Raw genomic sequence first — 14,973 nt, 5'->3', positions numbered from 1 at the left:
AGGCTTGGTTCTGGAGAAACTAAAAAGCCACCATACTCAAAACCCTGCTTTTCCAGGTGCCTCCCTCCTGAGCAGTAGCTCTGGGTGGTCCAAATGCAGCAACACAGACCTGTGGAGTTTTTTCAAGTGTATTTTCTATTCCACATTTTTTCTACTTTAAATTGTAACCTTGGTAAGTTGTTTACCCAAGACAATTCACAATGAGTTTTCTTTTTAATATTTTGGGTGTGGTAGCAAGTAGAAGCAGATCATCTTAACCAACTATTTGCAAATATCTGAACAAAGTCATTCTGGTCATACAGGGAAGACTCCACAGAGGAAATGGGAATTGAATCTGGATTTTGAAAGAAGGTTCGATTCTCAGAGAGGAATAGATGAGGAAGGAAAAGGCATATTCCAAAGAGAATTCAAAGTTTATCTTTTGGGTGACTGGGAAACCCTGGGCCCTAGAGCACGTGTCTTAGGTATGATAATTTAGCATCTATCCTCTGCGCATAAAGTGCGATGGTGTTGGAATCCTCTGGACTCCTGCACAGGAGACAATCAAAGTTTCAGAACTTCTATCGAGGGGGATGTTTCAGTTACAGCCTCTGGGGTTGCAGACAGATTATTTCCATCAGAGTCCAAATGACTTAATGGCTTTCTCACCCCCGCCCCCCTCCTACACACACAGTTGAGAGTAGCTGTCTAAGCGACACCAGTGCAAGAACCGGACACGCCCCGTCATGGCCCAGCGGCACACCTCCCCAGACCGCCGGAGTCGTTCCCGTTCGATCCTGGGGGTGGGGGTGGGGGTGGAGGACCAGGTGCAGTGGCTCCGCTCCCAGGAACTGCAGATTGGGGCGGGGGAGCCGGGAAGGACAAGAATCTAAATCTTGCATGGGAGCAGGAGGCGTGGGGTCTCCATAGAGGACGCACATCGGCCCAGAGCAGAATGCAGTCCCCATTCCCGCCGAACTTCAGCAACCGCGAGGAGAAATGTCTGCCGCGGAGGGCGGAGCGCGGTGGGGGCGGAGCTCGACCCAAGGGGTGGAGCTAGAGCGTGGGGGCGGAGCGAGGATGAGGGGGCGGAGCGAGACGGTGGGCGGTGCGACAGCAAGGGGAGGAGCGCAGACGGCGGACGAGAGGCGGGGCTGGGATGAGGGGCGGGGCTAACACGGGGGCGTGCCCGGCCATCCGGCTCCGCCCCCGCCGCGGGCGCGCCCGCCCCGCCTTCCCTCTCCCCCCGGCTGCAGAGGCGGTCGAGCGCTGAGAGGGAGGGGAGAGCGGGTCACGACGTTGCCGGGGCGGGGATAACCCCTCACGTGGAGCAGATGAAAGGGCCGCAGCGCGACGCCCGGGGGAGCCGAGCAGAGCCTGCGACCCACAAAGCCGCCGCCGCCGCCGCCGCGATGGGGCTGTGAGGCGTCCGCCCGCGCTCGGTCCTCCGCCGGCCTGCGACTATGCCCGGCCGCGCCCGCCCTCCGCGCCCTCCCGCCGCAGGACCATGAGGCCGCGCTCGGGCGGGCGCCCAGGGGCCCCGGGCCGCCGCCGCCGCCGCCTCCGCCGCCGCCCCCGCTGCCCCCGCGGCCGCCGCCTGCCGCCGCCGCCGCCGCTGCCGCTGCTGCTCGGGCTGTTGCTGGCGGCCGCGGGGCCCGGCGCGGCGCGGGCCAAGGAGACGGCGTTCGTGGAGGTGGTGCTGTTCGAGTCGAGCCCGAGCGGCGACTACACCACCTACACCACCGGCCTCACGGGCCGCTTCTCGCGGGCCGGGGCCACGCTCAGCGCGGAGGGCGAGATTGTGCAGGTAGCTGCCCGCCGCCCGGGCCCCGCGCCGCCGCCGCCACAAGATGGCTCCGGGGGCTGCGCCCGCCGACCCCGCCGCGGGCTGGCGGGCGGGCGGGAGGGGCGGCGAGGAGGCCAGCGGCATCCCTCCCTGGCTGGCGGGCGGGACGCGGCTTCCAGGGCGCCGCTGCGGGGGGCGAGCCCACGTGGGGGCTCGGCCTCCTGTGGGTCCGGGGAGCGGGAGCGGGACCCCGGGTCCGGGCACCCACGTTGGGGCAGCCGCCTCGGGCCGTTGGGGCTTTCGGTTTGCCTCAGGTGGAAGTCCCGGGAACTACCTGTTGAATGCCAACTTCGGAAAGATAAGTGATGAAGGATGGGTTGGCTTGTTCCAGGTCGCAGGCTGTCCTTCCCACCCGTGCATGTTCTTTTGGGGAGTAGCCAGCCTTGTCTGAGGGGCTGCACAACATCAGGTTCTCCCCTGGAACCTGCCGCCAGCCTCACCTGGGCGCTGACCCTCCTGTGGGGCTCTGGACAAGCAGCGGCAGGAGGAGAGCAGCGGGAGTCCGCCGAGGAGTGGGGATCGCGGGTGCCCTGGAGTGGACGAAGCAGGCAGCCCTCGCTGCGTGCCTCAGATTACAGAGGGTGGGAGGGAGGCAGCCTGCCCGCTTCTCGGCCAAGGACTTCTGCAGAGGGCCTGCAAATCGGGAGACGGGGTCGCTCACTGACAGGGCCTCCACCTTGTTCCAGATGAAAGAGGTGTGCATTCCAAAGGCTAGGGAGAGCTAGCTTTAAGCTGACCCCGCTCTTTCAAGGAGGAACTCTGAGCCCAAGCCTCTGCAGATGGTGAACTGGGTAGATGCCTTCCTGCTTCGGGGCTATGATTTTATCAACTTGTTTGTAGACAGCCAGCGCACTTACTGCGGTTAATATGCGTGCCTGGGATGGGGGCGATTTGAAACGGTTGGCTTGTCTTTGAACCTTTTGGGGGAGAAGGGTTGGCTGCAGGGCTCTAAGCTTTGGGCCTTCTGCACTTCACTCTTGGGTGAGTTATGAATGAAGAGAGGGGGACCGAGTGGAATAACTGCAAGCAGCCTTTCCTCTCCCCTCTCCTGGTGCAGACTCAAAGGCCTGCATGGTTAGGACCGGGAGCCCTGCAGCTTGGCCCTTAGAGGTGTGTCCTTACATTCCCTATCTTAAACTTCTGCAGGTTGAATAGAAGGGAAAACACATGTTGTTTGAGTTCTGTGACTACATATATGTTAAAGGATTTTGGACTTTTTTTTTGATGATGTTATAATTACGGTCTTTATAAGATTTAGAGACCATGGTTTGCTGAAGATTCCTACACATTTCATTCACAACCTTCAAGCACAGTTTGAATCTTAAAGCTTACTCATTGTGACTCCTTGTTTCTCTTTGAGGCTTTCACTGTGGCCTGATGCCTATAGAAAATGTTTGATTTACAGCCTTCTAAGAGAAAAGATGTTTTAACGTGGCATTTCACTTTTTGAAGGAGACTTTTGAAGTTTGCGATTTTTATCTGCAGTGTTTTTTAACTTGTACTCTTTCTCCCTGGTAGTCTGTCTGGCGAGCTATCCGTTATGAGTAGTGCTATGCTTTGGAGATAATCTGGGGTTCGCCATTTAATACAAAATTAGCAGTTTAAACACACCATTTGTAACTTTTATCCTTGTGAGTGGAGAGATAATGTGTGAATTTGGCAGAAGGAATCTATTCTCTTTTAAAACTTTTTGAAGTGCTTATCAAACTCCTTTGTAGTCCATTAGCCTCACCAAAAAAAAAGTCAACAATTGCTAAGTAAAGAAAAATGACTTAAATGGTATTTAATAAGTTTACCTGTTAAGCAGTCACTAATAGGTGTCCTTAATTCCCTTATAACTGCAGTAATGCTGGTGAGTTTATCTGAGCTGTCTGAATAGTCATTTCTTGGTGTTCTCACTCTATATCTTTGATAACTTTGTTGTGAGGCCTACTTGCCGAACCTCTCTGTGTGCACAGAAGGAGCTCAGCGTGGCTTCTAGGGCTGTGTGTGTACAGAGGCTGGCATGCTTTTATTATTTCTTCGAATACGCTTGAGTGAAGGAACTGGTGTGGCCCGTCAGCCCTGAAGAAGGTTTTTGTAAGGAAAGCTGATGTTTTAGGACTGCTGAGAAGGAATGTCACATTTTGCGTGAGAAATGAGAATGTACAAGAAACAAATTGGTGTTCAGCTTCAGATTAATCAGGTTTTCTAAGTGCCCTTGTTGAACTTTTCAAGCCTCCTTCTATTTACTATCTTGAAAAAACTCTGCATAACTTGCTATTTAATATTTTATGGTCTTCAGAGCAGAGTTCATTTTCCTTTAACGAAACCTAAATAGTAGCACTTATAGGATTGCTTTTGTTATTTCCCGTGGGATTCCGCAGTCCTGTTGTTCATGCTTTAGGGGAGAAAAGAACCGTTTTGGGAGACTCTCTCCTTTAAGAATTCTAAGATAGGAAATTGGTTTGTATCACTGATTTTTTTCCCTCCCTATTGTATGCAGTGGAAGTATGTGTGTGTGTATGTTTATAGAGTAGATACCTTATCATAGTCTGGTTTGCCCAGATACTCCTAATTAGAGTACCTGTTCATTCATCTGCATGAGTTGGAGTAGGGGGAGGCTTAGGGTGTGTGTGTGTGTGTGTCTGTCTGTCTGTGTCTGTGTGTGTGTCTGTGTGAGTGAGAGAGAGAGAGAGAGAGAGAGAGAGAGAGAGATTCGAACCTTGGGATTAGTCACAGGAGTCTTGGTTCTCTCCTTGTGCATTTTAGGCTTAAATAACTTTCCCAAGGTCATCAGTGTGCTCTGGAAAAAGAGATTTTTTTTTGACATCTTCCTCTGTGAAAGTTGTGAAAACAATGTGTTGCTATGAAATGCTATTCATTACTTTTATTATCTTATTTATTCATGCAGCATTAAAGCCCATTTGCTTTTAAGTGTCAAGCATACAGTGTGAATGATGGAGGAAGTAATTACACTTCTCTGCATAGTTCTGAAGTGTGGAACTTTAAAGGGTTCTTAGACATATTGATACATATTTCATCTTTGAACCAATTTGTTGCTATTAAGAGATCCTTATCTGAAACTTTCAGACCTGGTTGTTCAACTCACATGGTTAGTGATGTTAAATAAAGGCCCAATTAAACACTGGCTAGGGTATGTGGATTGGTTAAGCAAACAAAGAAAACTTGCATAGAGGTGAAAGATTGTTTCAAAGTGGAAATGCATCTTTTCCCCTCTTGAAGTCACATATTTGGAAATGCTTGAGAAATTCATTTGTAGAAGACATCTGAATGGTAGGTTTTGTGTAACTTTAAAATCGGCCTCTCTGGATCCTGGGTTAAGTGATGAATGGTCTTGAAAGCACAGCTTGCTGAGAACATTTAAGAACTAAGCCAGTGGGACTTCCCTGGTGGTGCAGTGGTTAAGAATCTGCCTGCCAATGCAGGGGACGCGGGTTTGATCCCTGGTTCGTGAAGATCCCACGTGCCGCGGAGCAACTAAGCCCGTGCGCCACAACTACTGAGCCTGCACTCTAGAGCCCGCGAGCCACAACTACTGAGCCTGCGTGCTACAGCTACTGAAGCATGTGCGCCTAGAGCCCGTGCTTCACAACAAGAGAAGCCACTGCAATGAGACTCCTGCGCACTGCAAGGAAGGGTAGTCCCTGCTCGCTGCAACTAGGGAAAGCCCGCACACAGCAATGAAGAGCCAACGCAGCCAAAAATAAATACATTTATTAAAAAAAAAAAAGAACTAAGCCAGTGCCTTTAGCCATGAGGGGTGGGAGGAGAGCTGAGTGGTGGGTTAGAAAGGCTGAGTGAGGTCCTTAAATAGTCAGTGTTAACTAAGGGTATCAGAGACAATAATTTTAGGAAACTAATTCCTCTGCCTTGTTTCCCTGTCAGTTTGTTTCTGCAGTTTAGCATTTGATCAAACACTTTCTTTTCATCTCCATTTTAAGTTAACTTAACAGGCCTGCCTCTAAAAATTGACTTGGCCTAATAGAACAATTGCGTGCTGACAGCTGACCTGGATTTACACAAAAAGAGACTGCTGACTGTCTTGTCAGAAGGGCCTTCATAGGTTAAAACCAAGCATTTGATTTTGGGAAAAACATTAGGGCTGTGTTTTGTGACCTTGTGAATTCTTAGGGGCTCTTATTTTCTGTCTTGTTCTCTGAGATGCCCTGGGGATTACTAATACAGCTCTGTATGGAAATGAAGATGGGAGTGGGAGGTAAGTGTGGGGTCTGGAGACTAGAGAGGGTGGTGATGGCTTCCATTTAGGAGCATTTGTTTTGTACCGGGCACTGTGCCAAGCACGTCATGTGTTTGCTCATCTAATCATTACTTTAACATGGACTCAACGACGGTTGTTAACCCATTTCACAGATGAGGAAACTGAGGCTGAGAAAGGCGATTTGACTTATTCGACCTCACACATCTAGCTCATGATAAAACCTGGGTTGAAACCCAGGTCTTTCTGGCCCCTTTCTTCCTATTATCGCCAAATAAATAGGACTTGGCCGGCTAGGTCTTGGCATTAATTCACGTCTAATTTTTTAAAATTATTTATTTAATTTTATTTTTTTTGGCCGCATTGGGTCTTAGTTGCAGCATGCAGTATCTTCGTTGAGGCATGCGGGATCTTTCACTGCGCTGCGGGCTCTTCGTTGTGGTGTGTGGGCTTATCTTTAGCTGTGGCGTGGGTTTCTCTCTAGTTGTGGCACAGGGGCTCCAGGATGCACGGGCTCAGTAGTCGTGGCGCGCAGGCTTAGTTGCCCCATGGCATGTGGGATCTTAGTTCCCCGACTAGGGATTGAACCCGTGTCCCCTGCATTGGAAGGTGGATTCTTTACCACTGGACCACCAGGGAAGTCCCAAGTCTAATTTTTAACAGTCTAGCATAGGGGTTCTTAACCCGAGGGACACAGACTTCCAGAGAGCGCCTGTGAACCCCTGAAATTATACACACAATCCTGTGTATGTGCACTTTCATTTTCCTGAGAAGATACATAATTTTTCACCTTGGTGGGTTCTGTGATGCCCCTTCTCTCCAAGAGGAAAAAGAAGCACTCACCTAGTACCTGTCATCAAGTAGTGCATCACTGGGGATTTGAGTGGCGTGAGTTGTAGAGAGGTCTACAGGTTTATGTATTTCCATCGAGCATGTTCATTTGATAGATTTCTACCAAAGCCCTATTCTGTACCAGATACTGTATTGCTGTTGTCTTCTGGAGTTCACAGTTCCTTATAGAGCCAGACGTGTGTGGATAAATGATAATTCTTCCCAACTGGGTTTCCCTACACAATAGAGCCCTTGGTCCTGAAGGCATCCATTGTCTCTAATGGATTAACTTCTCTCCTGTGCGTCTATCTGATAGTAGTTAAATGCATCATCCTTGGGAGAAGTGAGAAGATGGTCACTCCCAGAATTTTGTGCATTTTAATATCGAATCATTATGTTGTATACCTGGAACTAACATAATGTTGTAGGTCAGTTATACTTAAGTTAAAAAAAATAAAGAATTTTCTGCATTTAGCTGGTGAAGGGCAAGAAGGTGAGGCTCAATGCAGGGTGTGAGAGTGCGAAGTGCGGATGTTTGTGCCTTTGCAGTAATTCACTGGAAAATGAAACGGAGTGTCCGTCGATGTTGAAATGCCTTAAGAGCACTCCTTACATCTTCCTTGTGGACCTGGGCACAGGCCTATTTGCTTTTGTTCATCCCTGGGTCTCTGGTGCCTGCTGCTTATCAGACACTCACTATTAGTGAATGAATGATGGATTCAGAGTGGACACCAGGCAGACAGTGGGTCTTAATGGGCTTGGATTAATTAATTAATTGTTGAGAACAATGTCATTTGCTTTGGCTATACATTCTGGGATTAGCTTTCCTTCTTGGTTGTTATTTACAGAAACTTGCTTGATTAGATGCAAAGAATGGTTCTGGTGGACCCACTGATATTATAATACCAGGTTGTATGAAAGTGACCTGTGTGTGTGCACATGTTCAGGGGCAGGGTACCTGACATAAAGGTCTGAAGACGTGCTTTTCGTGGTAAAACACTGATAATTGAGAAAGCCCTAATGTGAACAGCTGTTATGGATGGACAGACACATGGAGAATAGTTCACAGCCAAACCCTAGTGTCCCTGGGAATAACTAAAGGTTTGGTATTCAGAATCCTCATTAACCTGAATATATGTCATGTGAAAACTTTGCTTCTTGATGGTGTTTCCCACGTCTGGACGATGTGGATTTGCAGCTCATGACAAAAATGACTTTTAAATCCATCTTAATAATCCGAAGAACCAGACTCAGCCCTTTAATGTGTTCGATAAGGAGACCAAGGTCCAAAGAAGCGAAGGGCCAGGGCCACATGGTGAGGTATAGATGACCCTGGAGAACTGTCTGGGTCTCCTGACTTCCAGGCTTGGGCCTTCATGTCATCCTCGGCTGCACCTCGTCTGAGTGTGCCAGGGAGAGCCAATAGAGAAGCGTGCTTTATGATCAGGTGTATAATTGGGGAAAGCCAGACCTTCTAAATCTGCACATTGGGTTTAAGTGGTTGCTTTTCTCCTTTAATTTAGATTTTGAGTCGCTCAGTTTTCCTCTGTCAGAGTTTTTAAAAATAGGTAGTAATGATCATATGCTTCTGCATGCCAGGCCTTGGGCCAGTGCTGTGCTTACACTTAACGGACGAGGTAAATGGGATGCCCCAGGTTTTCAGATGAAGAAACTAAGCTCAGAGAGGTGAAGTCACTGAGCAGGTCGGTAGCAGGGATCAGATTCAAACCCAGGTCTGTGTGATTCTAAGCCATTTCTGTTTTTACAAGACTGCTTCACTTGGCACTTTCTTCTGCTTGGGATGAGATTATGGCAGCTGATGGTGGAATTTAGAGTCAGTAATCCAGACTGATGGACCAAGAAATGAGTCTGTAACTTCAACTGAGAAAACCCTCCACTCTTAGAGATCTCTTCCCTCCCTGCCTCCCGCCCTTCCTTCCTTCCTTCCTTCCTTCCTTCCTTCCTTCCTTCCTTCCCTCCTTCCCTCCCTCCCGTTTTCTCTCTTTCTTCTTTTTTTAATCACACAGTCTCATTCTACCTTGTTTTTTCCACAAAGAGCCATTCTGCCAAGGTTGGGAAGAGGGACCAGTGACTTGAGTACACAACCGTCGCTCCGTGGCACGTCCGTTGTTGTTTGGCTTTGGGAAAGTTGGAATGGCCATGGCGCTCTGGCATTTAAGTGGATTTCTGACGTGAGACACACCTCCTTCCTGTGGCCAGCTTTTTAGAGCCATTTCGGAGCCTGCATGGCTTTTTCCAAAGAGGCCCCATCCTGTGTCCATCGCCCTTCTTACTTTACACAGTCTGCATGTTCCCTGTGATTTGAAATTTGATTTAAAAGATTGTAAGAACCTAAAGCTGTGGCTTCTCCCCGCTCATGCCATCCTCCTGGCTGTTAAACCTTCCCATAGGTCTGCATTTCCGCAATGGACAGGCATTCACTGCTGCCTTCTGTCCCCAGACCCTGTGCGGGGTGAGGCAGCAGGTGGGGACGAGTGAGACACTGGCCCTGCCTGCATGCAGCTGAGTGGAGGGGGTGGACAGCGTGCCAACCACAGGTCCTCTGGTGGAACACGCCTATGGGATACTGAGGGTATGCCTGGCCCTGGTGCTATGTGTAGACCTGGGCAACCCATTCTGAAGAAAAACGTCTGTAATGACACAGTACATGGATTTGCGCCTTCTGGCCCTTTCTGACTCATTTTTTTACTTACCTTTGAGGTTAAAGCTGATAACCCCTTCGTGGAGACGTGCCTTTATACCTGTCAAACAGGATGGGGAGGCTGTAAAGAGTAGAGGTTCTTTGTTCCATTTGCAGCTTGAATGAGATGTTTTAAAATCTGACTTTTAGCGGCTCTGTTGACTCATGATAGTGTGAAGAGAATGAGGTCAGCTGGCCTATTGTGGTTCAAGGGAGAGCGTTTTATTTTTATTACCCTTAAGTTGTGTTGTAAGACTTGATATTAACCCCCTTCTTTCCCCAGCAGCCAGTCTGTTATGGTTGTTTAGAAACTCAGTGTGTAGAGCTCATTTGGTGAAAACAGACTTTGATGATTCTAGAAGTTTCATGAGGGAATTTATGTTGGAATGGGGACTTCTGGTCTCCTGGTGCAGAAGCTGCTGCATTTTAAAAATAGGAGAGTAGGGGTGGTGCTCAATTAGGTGTGTGTATGGGAAGCCATTCAGTGCTGTAAGAATTTAATTAAAACTTGATTTTCTACTTAAACTGAGTACCCTAACTTGTCAGCAGACATTTATTGAGTTCTTACCATGAATACAGCCTAGAGAAGAAACATATACACCCACAATACAGTTTGTGATTTACAGATGTCATTTGCATGATTTCTCCCATACATATTTGGGCAGTTGAATTAGCTGCACTTAACAGAGGAAACCAGGGCTGAGAGTGTAAGTAAGCTTCTCAAGGCCACAGCTGGGAGTGAACTTGGGTCACTTGAAGACAAAGCTCACTGACCCTCTTGCTTAAGGACCTGGGTGTATTTTGATACAATTTGGGCAAAAATGTTAGAATAGATTCATTTTACATTACTTCTTGTCAGGGCCAAAATTTTCCTTTAAAAAAAAATCATCTTATTTTTTAATTATAAAAATAATGCATATTTATTGTAGAATACTTGGAAAATACAGAAAAGTATGAAAAAGAAAATCAATCCCGCTGCCTACACATACTCTGTTAGCCTTTTGTGTTTTGGTATAGATTTCCTTTCTTTTTTTCCTATGAGCTTGGACGGATTTTTAAGAAAATTGGAAAAAACATTACATAGTGTTTATAACCCTTCATGTACCTTAAGTATTTTCCTCTTACTAATAAATACTCTGAAACATTTTAGTGTCTTGTTTTTCTTTATTGTAAGTAATGCTGTGAGGAACATCTTTTCTCTGTCTCCTGATTGTCTTCAAAGAATCAAGTTCTAGAATTGGGACCACTGGGTCAAGAGGTATAAACATTTTTCATGCTCTTGTTATGTATTGTCAGTTTGCTCTGCAGAAGAGTGGATCTAGTTTACACTCCCCAACCAGGTCCACACACACCCACTCACAATGGGTAGTATCTGTTTCTTAAAAAAAAAACAAACCCACATCAGAAAACATCATAAAAGTGAAAGGCTATATATTCCTATCACTTAGTAAATGGTAAAGTACTGGCTTTTTCCCTCTGCCATGAGGATCCGAGTTATGGCCAATGTCCGCATCGAAAGGAAGGTACCTGGCGTGGTACCTAGGTCCCTCCCTTGTTGGCGTATCTGAGCACAATCCAGGAGCTGCTACCCTAGTGTTCTGGGCAGGAACACATCGGCTGGCCAAGCAGATGGCCATGCTCCGAGGCCTAGAGGGGACCTCACGGGAGGGACCACTGTGCTGTCAGCATACCCTGTGGCAACTGATTGTGGCCCAGGTGGGTGCTGCTGCACTTGATGTTTTCTGCCCTCTTTCCCCGTCCTCTCATTCAGAGTGATGCCGTCAGTTTGTGGTGGGCAGAGATGCATTAGAGCCAAGCACCAGACCGTCAGGGTGCCTCCAAACAGCAGGCCCATGGGCTGAAAATGGCTTCTTGCTATTTTGTTTGATCCCTGTTAAAAAAATCTAGAAATTTTACATAATAACCTGGAGCTTTGGCTCTTCCTGAAAAATGAAAAGATCTGGCAACGTTGGGCCCACATTCCCACATGGCGACAGCCTGCCCCAGTGGAATAACAGCTGCCCTCTTCAGATGGGACACAGGCCCCAGTTTATAAGCCTCTGTTGCATTGCTGCGGCTTGCTGCGTGCACTGTAGTGATCCAGTGTCTACCAGTGCCTGGGCCCTGTGGGTATTGACGTTTGACATCCGTTCTATCACTGGAAGTTCTGGAGCTGAAAGCTTTTAAGTTGCACTTGGCAGGTCTCTGTTCTCTCCTTTCTCGGCCATTTGCGTTTCAGATGGCCATTAGTGGCTTTATGACACTTCACCAGACCATGTGAGCCTCAAGTTCTGCTACCGGGGAGGGCTGCACTGGCCCTAGGGTGACCAGAGTGTTCTCTTCACTTTGACATAGGTGCTTTCATTTTCTAGAGCCATTTGGCCTGTGCCTTCTTTATAATCTTTGTCCCTTCTCTCTTTTTGCTCCTTTGTTTCTTTTGATTGCGAGAGTCCTTGATTGAGCTGGAGGGCACCCTGGAATGCTGTGGCTTTGCTCTCCTTTTACAGTGAGGGCGCTGTGGGCAGGCTCCTCAAGCCTTTGGTCACGAGAGGAGCTGCGGTTACAACTTGGGTCTTGGTGTTCCCAGGTGCTGGTCTTTCTAGAGCGGCATCCCACTCTGATGCTCAGGTTCCAGCAAATCTTCCACATGCTTTAGGGGCCCCCATGAACTTTCACCCATGTTATCTTGTTTCATCCTCCCAACTAGGAGCACCTTCCCTGGATTCTACCCAGAAGGCCGTCTGCTGTTCAGGTTGTCCTGGTTGCCAAGGCTTGTCCCACACTTGACGTAGAATGCTTTTCTTTGTACCTATTGTATGCTTTTACTTAAATGCGTTTGACATTGTGTGTTCAGCACCTTTATACGATTTTTGGAACCATCAATGGGTACTCGGCGACTTGGCATCTTTTCAGAAAGTGCCTCAGCCTTGGAGTAGGTGGGAAGCAGGCAGCTAATGGCATGTAAAGAATGTTGCAAGCTTGACTTGCAAAGCCATTTCAAAATTTAAATCAAGGTAGCTTGTGGCCAAGTCAGAGGAAATGAACTTGCTCTTTCCTTGCTGACCTTACCGCTTCATGCCAGGTGCTGCCTAAGCATCTCCCTGCCTCACAGTCTCACTCCTCCCAGCAGTTCTTCCCCTCCCCACCGGATTCATCTTTCCAAAGTAACCTCTGATCTTGTCATTCCCTTGATCAAAATCTTTCAGTGCCATCCTGTTGTTTACTAGCGAGCTGAGCACAGAGATGGCCTGGGATGCGGGCCTGGGTCCTGTGTGTTCCCACCCTTATTTCCTGAATGGGTCCTGGGCTTTCTTCCCTCTGTGCCCTTCGTTTTGGATTGCCCTTCTGCGGGAATATGTTTCTACGCCTCCATGTTCCTGACCCCCACCTTTGCCCCCTACCCTCCTATCCTCTCTCCCAACACTTTCACCTGTGGTCAAACTTCCAGCTCTTCCCATCAAGTGTTTCCAAGTTCTACTGGTGGGTTCCTTCGACTGAAGCACTCCACTTTTCACTTCTCAGCTGGTCTTCAATACCTTATTCTTTGTTTTCTTTTCCCCACAAAATCACAGCTCCCAGCAGAGCGGGCTTGTGTCTTACTCATCCCCCTGTTGCCCTGCAGTAAAACTCTTAAATATTTACTGAGCTGAAATTCTTCTAGATCATGATACTTTGGGATAGGGTAGTGATAGAGATGTTAGTGTAGCCAGAAGAAAACTTGGCTTTTTGAGGGAGAGCTTTCTGTGATTGTAGAAACAATTCACAAGACATGGGTGTGTCCTAGGGATATTCCAAGTAGTTGGGAATGGAGCAGACTCTGAAAATAATTTCACCTTGCCTCTGTTCTCCAGGCCTGGAAAAAGGAGGTGGGATCAGGACGTAGCACCATCTGACTCCTCCCAGGCTGGCGTGTGGCTGCCTGGGTGCAGTGTTCAGAGCATGCTGGAGAAGAGACATCTCAGCCTGACTGTAGACTTTTAGGGGGTATGTTTTATTTAAATATGAACAATATTTTGGTGTCACTTAGAAAACTGGCATTTTGGGGAATAGGAACAGTTACGTGTAGTTCCAGAATGACCCATCCTTACTTAAATTTATACCATATTGTTTCCTCGATCCCCCTACCTCCAGTCTTGGAAGTTCTGGCTGAGCCTGTGTTTAGGTGCTGGATGGGAAGCAGTTTTAAAGGACTACAGTAGTATTTCTAAAGAGACCAGCACACTACGAGTGGAAGAAATTTAGATTTCAGTTTAATGAATGTGATTTTCTACTCTTTAAGGGCCCCACTATAAGCATTTGGGAATTATTAAGTTATTGCTTCATTATGTACATGTTGAAATTTTTTTGGGTTATTGTTGCTGTTTGTTGTGGAACAGTGGTTATTATATGGGTGCTGGGGCCTCCAGGAATATTCCGGAGTCTATCCATGACGTGTTATAGTTCACTTGTACTAGAGGGTTGTCATGCCTTTTCACGGCATGTCCACTCCGGAAATGTTCCAGTGCCCATCAGTAAATATCACCCTCACTCAGGGAGTTAAATGAACAGCTAATGTGTAGTTTTGAAACTTTGGAGTTATTAGGTGTAAGTCTCTAGGACACATATAAACTTGCCTGGCATTAAATGTGCCGTATGAGTGATTCAAGTTCTAGAGGCAATTTTTGCATTTCCTGACTCTTGTGTTTAAATTTGCAGTCTCAACATTGCATCACCATAGGATTTCACATTTAATGAATATTTATGTTGAGCCGAGTTCTATACAAATGCGATGGTTTCTGACTTGATTATAGCTTGCTGTGTGCTGTGGCCAGGAGTGCCCTACAGACAACAGAGCTGGCACACGTCTTAGCAAGCCAGGCCCTGGCGGATGTGGTTAGGGACCACAGTGACTGGTGCTCTGGTTGCCATGCCAACCTTGTTTTTGGAAGGGGGAGGCTCTGAAACAGCAATGGGATGGGGGTAGAATAGTTTTGAATATTCCAAGTGAAATTATTCCCTATATGTGTTCCTACAAGAAGATGTAGAAAACTCTAGAATTCTTACAACATGCTCAGATGACATTAATTTTCTTAATAATTAATTTTTAAAATTTACTTAGGCAAGGCTGTTTTAATTGTCCTCTTGCAAACTTGTCTAAGTTCACGTATAAATGTCTTCCCTACTTGCTGCAGGGTAAATAAGGAATCTTCTGTGTCTTACTATTTACAAACCCTTCCTCCCACCTCCTGCCAGCATCCCTTGCCCTCTGGTAACTCTGATCCAGTAATGGCTGATTGGGGGAGGGGAAGGGAAAGAACAGTAGGTGGGATGGTTGGGGGACTCCCCCTCCCCAGCTCCTTATCCTCATTCCTCCCTACTTCCCATTTCAGGAAGGCTTATCCTCTCCCCTCCCTGATC

General features: G+C 47.6%; 1 protein-coding gene across 1 annotated transcript in view; it reads left to right on the top strand.

Moving 5' to 3' along the window:
• The first annotated feature begins 1,272 nt into the window (after positions 1-1,272).
• ZNRF3 (zinc and ring finger 3) overlaps positions 1,273-14,973 on the top strand; it is a 147,382-nt gene continuing 133,681 nt past the window's right edge. Inside the window, exon 1 of the mRNA XM_032603241.1 lies at positions 1,273-1,786. Within this exon, the coding sequence (XP_032459132.1) occupies positions 1,487-1,786 (300 nt within the window). The 5' untranslated portion in view covers positions 1,273-1,486. The remainder of the gene's footprint in view (positions 1,787-14,973) is intronic.

Source organism: Phocoena sinus, chromosome 14, assembly GCF_008692025.1.
Source record: "Phocoena sinus isolate mPhoSin1 chromosome 14, mPhoSin1.pri, whole genome shotgun sequence".
NCBI classification, from domain to species: Eukaryota; Metazoa; Chordata; class Mammalia; order Artiodactyla; family Phocoenidae; genus Phocoena; species Phocoena sinus.
Note: the sequence above shows the minus strand (reverse complement) of the source record. Positions and strands in the feature narration are given on the sequence as shown.